Source organism: Pungitius pungitius, chromosome 8 (genome assembly GCF_949316345.1).
Source record: "Pungitius pungitius chromosome 8, fPunPun2.1, whole genome shotgun sequence".
In the NCBI taxonomy this organism is placed as follows: Eukaryota; Metazoa; Chordata; class Actinopteri; order Perciformes; family Gasterosteidae; genus Pungitius; species Pungitius pungitius.
The window spans coordinates 635,001-647,666 of NC_084907.1; the positions used below are offsets into that span (position 1 = coordinate 635,001).

Consider the following 12,666-nt stretch of genomic DNA (forward strand, 5'->3'; position numbering starts at 1 on the left):
AACGTACTATTCTTCTTGATATATTGTCATATTAATATCGTGTTGATCGGATTCTTTCATTTAAAACATACTCGATATCGCCTGATGGTAATAGGCTGCTTTATTTAGTTATCAAAGCATAAATAAAATCTAAATATCATTTTGGAAATTGTTATTCTTCAGAGGTTTTATTCTTACCAGTTATTTGCCTCTATTTGTTGTGTGAGCAAAGCACTTTAAAAAACCCAAATACTGTGCATTTGTAACGGAGCGTCACTCAGAAAGTCGGCGCTCCATCTCTGGCATTTTGCTCTGTGTGTTTTCTAATCCACATTTTATCTTGTGTTTTTATTTTTTTTCAACATTTAAATGGAATTAAATCAGCATTAGGGTTTTGGGGGCATGAGTCTGGTATTAAAATAGATACCACTTATCTGCTTCAACCTTTCCTTTGGGCAGCAGTTTAGCAGCTTGAAGCCACAACGTTGGTCTTTGACCCCAGATGTAATTACAGTGTGAAGCTGCAGTGGGACTAAAGAAGAGGAGAGAAATGTCCTGCACGTCCCATACGAGTCGCATCAGGACCGTCAGAGGGCCAGCAGCCGCTCCTGTGATGGACGGCACATCGTTAGGAAAACATCTGGCTTCTGCTGCCAGACGCCCCGGGTTATTCTAGGAGAGCAGTCAACATCGGCCTGATCATTCTTTCATGAGCTCGTTTGGTGGGAAAACCAAACACCGAACTTGGTTCAACAAATGCGAGTGTGCGTTCATTTTGTATCCTTGTGAGGGGCGAGCTGAGCAGAAACATGACGCAGGAACCCACTCCCACTCTGATCATCCCCACTTTCTTGCATTGAATGTGATTTTGCCCCCTGATGGTTTCATTATGTTTTTGTTGTAACTGCCAAGAAGACCCACTAATGAAGGGAATAAAAGCTGTTGATTTGCTCCTGGCCTCGGTGTGTTTGTCCCCACCTTCCTAAATGGCTGCAACACCCTGGTGATGGAGGGGAAGGCCGGCAGCCTCTAATGTTTGCTGTTATGTTTTTGATGAGGCTCGTGCACGTGCGCGTGCACGTTCTTCGCCCACATCTGCCAGTGTTCGCGGTGCCTTCTGCTCTCACTGGATCCTTTTGAATCAGAGTTACTGTCCTTCTAATCCTTTTATCTCGTCTCATTATCTACGGCGGCGAGGGGACTGCGTTCTTCTTTTACGCTTCCTTAATGTGGCGCACAGTGTGGTGTCATTTCCAATAAACTACATTAACACACAATTAAAATCACTTGGCCCAAATATGTTCATTTTGTTCCAATTCACTAAAGCAGCAATGTGACTTTACCAGGATCCAGAGGCTTGTTTTCACACCGTGTAAGCGTTATTCTTTATATATGACTGTTGGGTTGTCTGTATTCAGACAATAAATAAATATGGTTATGTTTGCCCACTATTATTAGAATATTAGAATATTCAAGGTTTCATTTTAAACATCCAGCAGTGGTAAATGGATTCATTGAACTTCACTTGACCCCAGGATATTTGCTCGGGCCATTAGACGGTTTTAAATGACTGAATCCTGACTGTTGAGAAGTGGCCATTGAAGCTCCGGCTTGTCCTTGTGCTCCCTCTCCTCCCTGCATGTCAGCTGAGTCACGTTTCTGGTATAAATCCATCCTGTCAGATCTCCCAGTGCAATTAGGATGCTCCGCCGTTTGTCAAAGATAAGGCTGCAGCTCGGCTCCTCCGGGCTCCACTTAAAATTCTGCTCATTAAGGGTATTGATAATTGCGGCGTCGTCAATGTTCTCAGCACAGAGAAGCGCTGCATTATACTTCGGACTTGAGTCCGTCTGATTTTTCCTTTTACTTGTTTGAAGTATGAATCCTTATAGTTTAATATCCAAGCAACAACTAACACACACAAAGTCTAAAATCCACTTTAAATAACAATGGAGAAAATCTTCCTTGTGCCATGAACAAAGACTTTACAACATCTTCCTCCAAAAGAAGAAAGACACATAATGCATCCCCTCCCCCCTTGAACGAGCTGATCCCTCACAAGCCTGCTCTGCAGACCCATGCAATGGCATTATTTGTGCTGCTGTGGCTACGTGCTAATGCGGGACAGTGTCATGACATCAGAGTTTGGACACAAGAAAGATGTTCAGCCTGTGGCTCACCTCCAGGACTCTCCATCTGGTGGCAAGTTCATCATTCTTTATCCAGATGAAACGTTATGATGAAGAGATTTGCACTCTGAGGAGGTCAATTAATACAATTCCAGTATTACAGATAGTACAACTACTATCCAGTTTGGAATTGGTGCGGTTGTGATTTAAATCACCTATTAATCATGGAGGGATGCAATTTACTTATTCATGAAACACAGTGGTGTTGAAATATAATAATAATTTTTATGATAACTCATAGAGTATATATTAATATTATTAATAAATATTCTGTGCGAGCACCTGCAACTTGCAAGGCATCGATTGATTAATTCATTAAAAAAGCTGGAAATGTTAGAATAATGTTAGAATAGTGTTTCTATTTTCACGCATTTTAGTTTTGTGTTTGTTTAATATCTTTCAGTATATTCCCCATCTGGTACACATTACACATTATATTACGCACCTGATTTACATTTCCTATACACTTTTCTGTCGCTGCTTAAAAATCTGTTTCACAAAAGTACGTTTAGAAAAAAGTTATCCAATACCTGAACATATATATATATATACAGCTATATAGTAGATATATGTATATAGATATATAGATTTAAAGTGCATAGAGCAGAATAAGAACCAATGTATTACAGTCACTACATATGATTATAGTTGAACACATTGCAATATAATGTAAGCTGATGTTAAAGTGTGAACTAGTTGATGATGTAATTCGTTATAAATGTGCTGTGGCTTGCAGTCATTTACTTTATTTCAGGATCATGATTCAGTGATTTTACACCGTTACCTAATCACGATAATGCTGCTGCAGTACCGCAGCCAGCCAGCAGGGGGCACTGGGGGACCACACCCACTACCCCGAAATCCCTTCTCGCTCTCGCGAGACCTTCGTGTCTCCACTGGCGGCGACATTCAGAGAGGAGATGGCGGCCAGAGGGGGGTTTCAGTCAGCACCTAGTGGCGGCGGTGGAGGAGCTATGGGACCTGGACCACCGGTACCGGGCGCAGGACCAGGCATGGGACCCGGGACTCCTACGGGGAGAATGATACCTTCGTCTGCCGCGCAGAACCACATGTACCGCTCCCCGATGCCCGGGCCCGGGTACCCGGTGAGATCTCCCGTCCATCTTTGCTGCCGACGCGCTAGCCAGCCCGCTAGAACAAAGCCTCCCACAGCTGCTTTGTCACTAACGGCTAACGAGAACCGCCGACACCGGTGCGGGCCACCGCTCGCTGTACCCGGCAGAGCCGAAAGGTTCCTCCCCGCCAGAGACGTGTTAAACCATCCGCTTCTAAGCGACTTAACTGTTATTATAGTCGGTTTGTTTTTTGAATGCTCCGTTCCTCCCGCCGCGGACGTTACAGTGAGCTAACGTTAGTTAGTCACGGTAGCCTGTTAGCTTAGCCTGCTAACGCTAGCTGGTGGCTTATTTCACTTACGTCGAGTTTACTTGTTAAATGAATTGTTTAAAAAAAAAGCTGTGTGTGGTTTCTAAACGCTGAAGGGATCGTTTAAGGGGAAACGTCGAAGTTATGGAAGGCAAAGCTTTGCTTGGTTTCAAAGTTGTCTGCAGTTGGCTTCACTTATGAATGAATCTGCTACAGTTTGTATCACTCCGACATGGACCGGCCCGCACTCTGGTTCGGGGTTTAACGGGGTTCCTTTAGTTTGTTGCACGGCGGAACTTTGTGTCACCTGGCTTATAAAAGGTGTTAAAACACGCAATAAACGGACCCGGGTGGTTTCTGAATCGTTGGCACAGCGTTCATCAAACCTTTTAATGCAGTGTGCAACTTTGCCTGAATTCGAGCTCATATAAAACCAAAGTTATTAACTATTGAGACTGGAGCATTTAAGCAAAATGTTTGTGAGATACCGAAAGTTTTGTTGCAGCTGACTTCAAGCTGCATCCAGCAATCTGCTTATTGTTTGACCAATTAACAATTTTGTTAATAACATTTTAATTTACTGGTATTTCTGGTAAGATTACTTTTTGTGGGGTTTGTGTTGTATTTCAGCATCGGACATACATTTTTAGTAGAGATTGGTCAACATTTTGAATCCATGGAGAGCAAATCGAAGGTGGAAACGTCGTCTCTACTTTTCTTTAGCAGGCACCAAACGTTCTCAAAATAAACACCAGAGATCAGTTTCCCTCTTTTTGTGTTCCAGTCAGAGTTCTTGTTCCCATCATCAAAGCTCACTTTAAAAGTGAGAGTGAAGAAAGTATTCTCAAGAGAATGTGTAGATGATGAAGTCCTTTTTGAAGAAGCATAGTTTGCGAACACACTGGAAAACAAGCAAAGAAATATTCCTAAACTGTTCTACATTTTCTGTCTTTTGACTTTATCTGCTATTTTATTGATTACTTTCAATGTGATTATTTATACCTTAGTGGATATATGTATATGGTAAGACTTTTATAACGTGTAAAATTATGGCGGCTCCGTCTCAATTCTCACTGACTTGTGTGATCGAAACATTTCCGCTAACAGATCTCAAATTACCGTACAGCATGAATTTATTACACACTCATCACATCGCAACGACAAGCTGACAAAATATATTGTTCACCGCTCACCTCCAATTTAGATGGAGTCATGGTTCTAACTTTATAACAACAGTGAATAACCCCCAAACAGGGTCAAAGACCACAACACAATAGTTTTTAACATAACCAGTTTGTGGTTTTAATGCACATTTATAGAATTGAACTGCCGAATGGCGCCATAAATCATATTTGCATAACTGCCCTAGAAAAACTCCTAAAACGTTAATTCAAAAACCTCGATACGAGCTTCGAACGTTGTAAAACAGGCATTTCATATTCTGTTAAATAGATTCTGTAGATCAGTGAATAGACTGGCAGATCGTAGTTAACCTTTTAGCGATCCAATCGGTGGATTTCTATTTTCCGTGTACTAATCGTACCTCCATAGTCTAGGTGGATTCTAAAGAGGCATTTAACCACGGTAGTTGAAAGCGTGCTGCCTAGCTACTGGCGACCTGAAACAGTTTGCTGAAAGGATCTTTCTGTTTATCCTCCCTCGTCCTTGACTGCTTTCACTCTCCGCGCTCGGAGCGGCTTCGTATTCTGAATACCGCGGAGCGCCCGCTCCTCTCCTGTAACCCAAGGTTGTTGTGAATTGTGTTCCAAAGAGCCTGAAGGATCGGCATTCGGTCCTCTGCCCACACGGCGCCGCGTGGAAAAGACGGAGCTAATTCATCTCGCTTCTGTTGTTGACGAGTCCGCCTCCGTCACTTCCACCCCTCCACCGTACAGCGAGAGGACAGCGTGCGCTTTTCCTACATTTTAGAACCAACCGCTGGAAGGAAAGCCGCAGTCGGGGGTTTGTCATTTAGCCGCTCTGCTTCACCTGCTCTCATGCAGTCAAACACACGAAGCCGCCTGTTTGAGTTCTTAGCGCTGGGCCTGGTGAGTCTGAGTTTGTTCTGGGTTAACTTGAAAGAGCCGTCATGCATACTGTAGCACAAAAGTATGTGAATCTGTTAATCTAGAAAATGTGTGTTTTCTCTCTTGGTGGCATTTTGTTTCCATGCACTTGAAAATGTCTTGTGCAAAATTAGTGAAGATTCCTTTTAGTATAAATGTCTCATTGTCCGGGCGCAGCAGAGCTCGTTGGGGTAATTGCTGATGAGCAACGTTGGTTTGTAGGAATATTAATTTCTCTGGAGCTTTGTAAAAATGGCTCCTTGACAAACTGGATGGAACAAAATAGCAGATCAGTTGAGTAACACATACAAATAGATGGTTTTCTACCGTTTCTTTGTTTCAATGCGAGAAACTTCAATTAAGCTGCTGTTCATTGTAGTCGAAGCTGCAACATTTTTAAATGGGCTTCGTCACGACAAAAAAATTCTCTGCCGCAATCAAAAGAGTCTCAGGGTGAAATCATTTTCAGTAGCACTTAAACAGCCGTGGTTTTCATCTATGAAGGATACGGTTACAGGATTTATAAAACCCAGCGTGCCGTCATTTGAAATCATTTGATTTCTCAGCGCAGTAGTTTGAACAGAATAAATGAATAAAATCAGCAAATTCAAGAAACTAAAAACCATCCATCTTTGGCATTTTAGATTTTTCTAAATAAAAGACAAATTTGAATCTTCCTCATATTTCCTCTGCAGAGACCAGGCATGCCTCCATCCAGCCGCATGACGCCACAGGGACCCAACATGGGCCCCCCGGGATACGGCAACAGCCCAGTGTCTCGCCCCGTGATGCCCGGCGTGATGGACCCGTCTCGCAAGAGGCCCGCCCCCCAACAGATCCAACAGGTTCAGCAGCAGAACCGCAACCAGCAGTAAGTCGTGCAGGAGATAAGCTTTTGTTTTGTGCTAATCGAGGGGGAAGTTGTTGTTTTTTGTTGTATATTTGTTTCAATCTTGCTCTTTTTTTACAGCACAAAGAAGAAGAAGATGGCTGATAAAATTCTACCTCAGAGGGTGAGTGTTACTCAATCGGCGGTCCATGGAAATCCATTATTCTTACCCCTCATTGTGTTGGGGAGATTTCCATTGCTTGTCTGTTAGCTTTCTAAGCAGTACAGATGACCTGTTTGAATCAAAGTGTATCTTCAGATTGTCGTTACGTTTCATGTGTAGCGGCGTTCTGAGCAGTTACGTCTGCTTGTGTACCGCACGTTTTACACTCTGTGGAGCGACATGTAGAGCTCACCAGTGTCTTTGGTTGTGTCCCAGATCAGGGAACTGGTCCCAGAGTCTCAGGCTTACATGGATCTGCTAGCTTTTGAGAGGAAGCTGGATCAGACCATCATGCGCAAGAGGCTGGACATTCAGGAGGCCCTCAAGAGGCCCATTAAGGTATGGATTCTACAAAGCACTTCAGACCCTCACAGGCCTCCGTCCACTCCCAATACCGGATATTCAAAATGAATGTAATTAAGAAACGGCCTGTAAAAATGAGACATGTTTCCATTTAGTGGTAGACTTTTTGGACTTTTTTGGATTTCTTCAAGTGAAGGTTTTTGTACTATTAACTATCACATGCTCAACATGCCTGAGTAGATGTTTCTAGACTAGATGAACATCTTCTCGATGATTCAGCTGCACGCCATCTAATCTTTCTTTTTGTGCTCATGTGCCGATTATCTTTGTGGACACCAAGTCGTCTTTTTAAAACAACAACCCTTCAATTTAACACTGGTTTTGATCTTTGTTTTCTAGCAAAAGCGAAAGCTTCGGATCTTCATATCAAACACCTTCAACCCTGCGAAGCCCGATGCGGAGGATGGAGAGGGCACAGTGGCATCATGGGAGCTACGTGTTGAGGGCCGTCTGCTAGAAGATGTGAGCTCCGTCATTGGAATTCATCTGTTTGTGTTGATGTTTTCTGTGTGTGTGTGCTTTGGGTTTTGGATTCACTTGTTAAATAGTCCACTGTTTTTATAACAAATCTAATTTTATGTCTTCTGTTGGGAAACCTTGAGATGCAATTATGAAGCCTAAAATGTTTATACTTGAACAAGATTTGACTGATGTCATTCGTATTTCCATAAACTAACGTTTGCTTTGCAGACGGCTGTCTCCAAATATGAAGCCACCAAACAGAAGCGGAAGTTCTCCTCTTTCTTCAAGTCTCTGGTGATCGAGTTGGACAAGGACTTGTACGGCCCCGATAATCACCTTGTGGAGGTAAGAATGTACTTTGTGCATCTTAAAACACTTACTATGTACTTGGATATTTACACAATGGTCCCCTCATGTTTTCAATGAGAACAGCCGTTAATGTTTTTATATCCACAGCCGGCTTTCAGGGAACACCTCGAAAATACTTATTTTAATAATCAGCAACAATCCAAAACCCAAAGATGTTTTTTGTAAATGACAGAAATTAGATACTAAAAACCATCTGAAATCATGTTCCATCATTCATCATCATCCAGTAAATACGATATAGAAATAGTTCAAACGTATTTAAATGTTCTTTTAGTGGCACAGGACTCCCACCACCCAGGAGACCGATGGGTTCCAGGTGAAGAGGCCCGGCGACGTGGGGGTCCGCTGCACCGTGCTGCTCATGCTCGACTACCAGGTGAATAAATCCCTCCACCTTCTTCCTCTAAACAGCCTAACATCTTGTTACCAAACCAATGGTTCTGTGTGCCACGCAGCCCCCTCAGTTCAAGCTGGACCCCCGGCTGGCTCGTATGCTGGGGATTCACACCCAGACCAGGCCCGTCATCATCCAGGCTCTGTGGCAGTACGTCAAGACCCACAAGCTCCAGGACCCCCACGAGCGCGAGTTCATCAACTGTGACAAATACCTGCAGCAGGTGAGTCCAGTCCTTCCCCCAAAGACGCTCCCAGATGAAGCTGGTTGCAGACGCTGCCCCCGTCCCTCTGTCCTTGTCCTTGTATGGAGTCTCTTCTTTCTGGGTCACTAACGGGTTTCTCCGTGCGCCAAGATAAACAGACGAGCTTGTTAGCTTACAGTTTCTTGTTCTCACAGCAGTGATTTGTGATGTAGAAAAGATGGAGGACCGCCTTGAATTTGAAAGTTCAGGTTATTTTTTTAACTTGTGTGTCTGCTCCATCAGTAGAAACTCTCACAATTCTTAAAATGACAAACACACGCTAGTGGATTATTAAAATGTTGGCCCAGTGGTGGAATGTGTTCACATATACTTGAAATAACTTTCACACCAGAGGCTGGAACCAGACTGTCGTCCACTTAGCTGGTTAAATTATGAGTAATTTATTTATATTGAACAGTCATACATTCTGAATGTGAGGCACATTAAGTGCATTCTTCCTGCCTGGGGACTCAAGCTGCTTGTTAACTATTCAATACACATGAAATATCTACATGTGGATCGTCCCTGATGCCAAAAAAGGTTGTCAAACAGATGCTTAGCAACAGAGTTTCTGTTTCTAAGGGAACAAATAAGGTGTCAACCAGGAGAGGACCATGCTTATATTTTTACTTTCTCCAGTGACAGAAGTACTATTCACGGGAACCTAAACGGCGAGTAGTAACGAAGGATCCCAGGACTTCATGACCCCCTCTGACCTCTGTGGCCATAAACTCTTTAACATAAAAACTAGCCATTCCTGCCCCCCCCCCTGTAGTTCAGTAGATGACGCAGACAACATGGCCCTCCACTTCATTCACATCACAAGGTCTCAAGTGGATCACAGACTTCCTGTCCGACAGGAAGCAGCCCCCCCCCCCCCCACCGGTTCAAGCTTCCAAAGACAATGCTGGTGCAGCTCTACATGGCCTCCATTGAGTCCTCCTCTCCTGCACCATTACCAGGGAGGAGGGCGAGCTGCAATCCCTGGAAGACTTGTTGGCTTCTTGGACTCTGAAACAAGAAAGTAGGGTTCGACGTGGACATGAACCTCCAAACCCGCTTCTTCCCATCAGCCTTTGGGCTCATGAAGTTGTTTTCCTTTTCAAAGCTCAAAATGTCACCTGATGAATTTTATGTTTTCCGTGAGTGGTCTGAAAGATTCCTCTAAATACGTCTGCTGGTGCTAATTTGTTACTAAGTTGCTAAACCGGTTGTTGTTCATTTCTCTCAGATCTTTGAGACTCAGCGAATGAAGTTCTCCGAGATCCCGCAGCGCTTACACGCTCTCCTGATGCCCCCAGAGCCCATCATCATCAACCATGTGATCAGGTAACTTCATCACACCAAGGTCACATGTCACAAGTTGTTTTTTTTCACTGATCTCCTGCCAAAGCTGAATGTACCGTGTTGTGTTGTAGTGTTGACCCCAATGACCAAAAGAAGACTGCTTGCTATGATATTGATGTGGAGGTGGACGACACGCTGAAGACCCAGATGAACTCCTTCCTGCTCTCCACAGCCAGTCAGCAGGAAATAGCAGGACTGGACAACAAGGTGCAGCAGACCAGACACTGTGTCATGAAAGGGAGGCCGGATCCCAAAGGATTTGGCCTTTGATTCCTTGTTACTGCTTCAATCTGCTTTAGCTGTGTTTTACGCTCACTTTACAAAGTGTAAATAGTGGTTCTTTTGTTGGACTTAAAAGCCACTCCACTGAATCGCCAGCTTCTTTCAGCCCGTTTTTAGGTCTTTGTGACGTCCCGCTAGCAGCGGATTCCTTTGCTGGGGGGCTGTGATCACATTGATGTGAAGACGCCCTCCTCTGTCTTTTGTTCTCAGTCAACATTGTGAATTTTGAGCATGTTTACAGTTTGAAGGCGGCGTTCATGTTGGACTTTATTTTGGTTTGGTGGTGATTGCTGGTTGTCGGTTGTTGTTTTTTTGTTTTTTTCTCTGTAGTGTCGGTGTTTTAAACGCCTCAAACGCATCAATTGTCCATTTAATTCTTCTTTATGAATTGCTTGAAATTGACGGATCTCTTCATTCCAGATCCACGAAACCATTGAGACCATCAACCAGCTGAAGACCCAGAGAGAGTTCATGCTGAATTTTGCCAGGGATCCTCAGGGCTTCATCAACGACTGGCTGCAGTCGCAGTGCAGAGACCTCAAGGTGAGTCCGTCTCCTCCAGCTCTCCAGATACCTTCATCTCTGAGACGTCAAATTAACCATCAGAACTACCTACGCATGTCGTCTGGATGTGTGAATGTGTCCTCCTCCATTTACAGACCATGACGGATGTGGTAGGAAACCCAGAAGAGGAGCGCAGAGCAGAGTTTTACTACCAGCCGTGGGCCCAGGAGGCCGTCTGTCGCTACTTCTACTCCAAGGTAATCCACCTGGTCCCTACTAAGCATCGCTTGTATTGTTTTATTGCTAAAATATTATGAAGAAAAAATGCTCTTGGTGCAATTTTTAGGTAATTAACTTTAAAAATATGACTTGAACAGCGTGTTTCTGGGCGCTGCAGCTTCTCTTTGGCTGGATTTTAGCTGTTAAAACTGAGCACAAAATCTGATGAAGCTGTGCTGCTGCTTCCCCTCAAAGAGGAGGAACATCAGCGCTGTATGAAGCTGCTTCTCACGATCCCCAACGTGTGTACATATACGACTCTAAATCTCATTTTCCCTTTTAAGTTTGAATGGATTTGGTAGAATTTGTTTATTTATCATGTAGCATCAGCTGCAGATGTTTAATTGTCCACTTCTTTGGATCTAGATAACAATTATATTCATAATTCTTTAATATCCTGATATTTCACCCTTTTTAAGTGGGCGTTAGATAATTGTGATGAAATTGACTAACATGCAGCACAAAGAGGAGCAGCTCAAGGAACACAATGGTTGCAATAAATCAATCAGTACATTGTTCTGTACTCAATGGTTTCATCTTGAGTGCTAATCAGCTAATGTTTGCTAGCTAGTCCTCAGCTCAGACATCCCATAACCTCGGCGTCGTGGCTGATTGGATCTTCTGTTTCAGGTGCAGCAGAGGCGACAGGAGCTGGAGACGGCGCTCGGCATCAGGAACACCTGAAGCCATCACCGTTAAATAGGATGTTCTCCTTCTTTTGTTCACCCTGCAGCTCGATTTGCTTCTTTCACGTTTCCACCCCGGAGCTGTAATGTATTTCTGCTCGCATGTCCAAGCCTTACCTGAAGCATTCCTCTCATTTTGATACGGCGTGACCACACAGAAGAACATTGTTCACAAAGCAGAGGGCAACTTTTAATGCATTCTGTCCCCAGAAGCTAAAAATATCTTCCATCAGCAGGAATGTGTTGATTCTGCCTTTTGACTCTTTGTTCCCCTTTGTGTAAAGTAAATTTACATTTGACTCTGCCGGCTCGGCCTCCGCCGGATACTGTCCCATTCAGTTAAATATTGATTGTGTTTGTAATCAATGGCCTCTTTTATTGGCTGTTTGTGTGTCACTTTGTCTTAAGCTTGGTTTGGGGGGGGAGAACAAGCTCAATCATGGCAAGATACTGGTCCTTTCTGTTGAGGGTGCCATTTAGTATGAAGTTTTCTTTTTTTCCTTTTTGTTGTGATCAATGAATCTTGTTTTAAATTCTGTATTATATCAGTACTGTTACCTAGTACAGATTACTAAGGAAGTAGCTAGTACGAGTACCTCTAGTCTGTAGTTTTGTAAATACTGAGCAGAAAAAAAACTGAAGATGGATGTGAAGTGAAATTGTATCTTATCCTGGCAGATGTTTTTTCTCAACTTTTTGTCGACGCTCAGATAGTTGAAGCAGTATTTATATTATTGATCAGCGTGAAGATGCTCAAGGAACAGCTGGATGTTCTGCTCATAGTTGTGTATTTTTGAGGCTGTGCAGAGAAACGCACATGAACGCATTTGACACCATGTGGAGACGAGTGAGCGACCCAAAGTAACCGTGCATCTAGTTAACCAATTCCAACAATACACTAACGTGGGTTTGTGCAGGTACGGGGGGGGGGGGGGGGGCGTGTAGATGTATTTAAACCTGCAGACTTTTTCATGGACCAAACCTATTTTTCTGTATGTTCCTATGTTCTAATAAATATGTAAAATGGACTGATGGTGGTTTCATTTCGTCACATCTTCATAATA

At 43.5% G+C, this 12,666-nt stretch overlaps 1 protein-coding gene across 1 annotated transcript; it reads left to right on the forward strand.

The window, feature by feature from the left end:
- The first annotated feature begins 3,065 nt into the window (after positions 1–3,065).
- smarcd1 (SWI/SNF related, matrix associated, actin dependent regulator of chromatin, subfamily d, member 1) lies at positions 3,066–12,542 on the forward strand. The gene is made up of 13 exons (XM_037447786.2): positions 3,066–3,274; positions 6,316–6,491; positions 6,591–6,633; positions 6,889–7,011; positions 7,375–7,497; positions 7,726–7,842; positions 8,141–8,242; positions 8,322–8,483; positions 9,736–9,833; positions 9,923–10,058; positions 10,554–10,676; positions 10,793–10,894; positions 11,547–12,542. Exons 1-13 carry the CDS (start codon positions 3,089–3,091, stop codon positions 11,598–11,600), a joined length of 1,545 nt encoding a protein of 514 aa, XP_037303683.1. The 5' UTR covers positions 3,066–3,088; the 3' UTR covers positions 11,601–12,542.
- The last annotated feature ends 124 nt before the right edge of the window (positions 12,543–12,666 follow it).

Coding starts and splice junctions, on each gene's coding strand:
- smarcd1 (XM_037447786.2), top strand. CDS start 3,089: ATGGCGGCCAGAGGGGGGTTTCAGTCAGCACCTAGTGGCGGCGGTGGA. Junction 10,677..10,792: donor CGCAGTGCAGAGACCTCAAG/GTGAGTCCGTCT, acceptor CTCCATTTACAG/ACCATGACGGATGTGGTAGG. Junction 10,895..11,546: donor GTCGCTACTTCTACTCCAAG/GTAATCCACCTG, acceptor CTTCTGTTTCAG/GTGCAGCAGAGGCGACAGGA.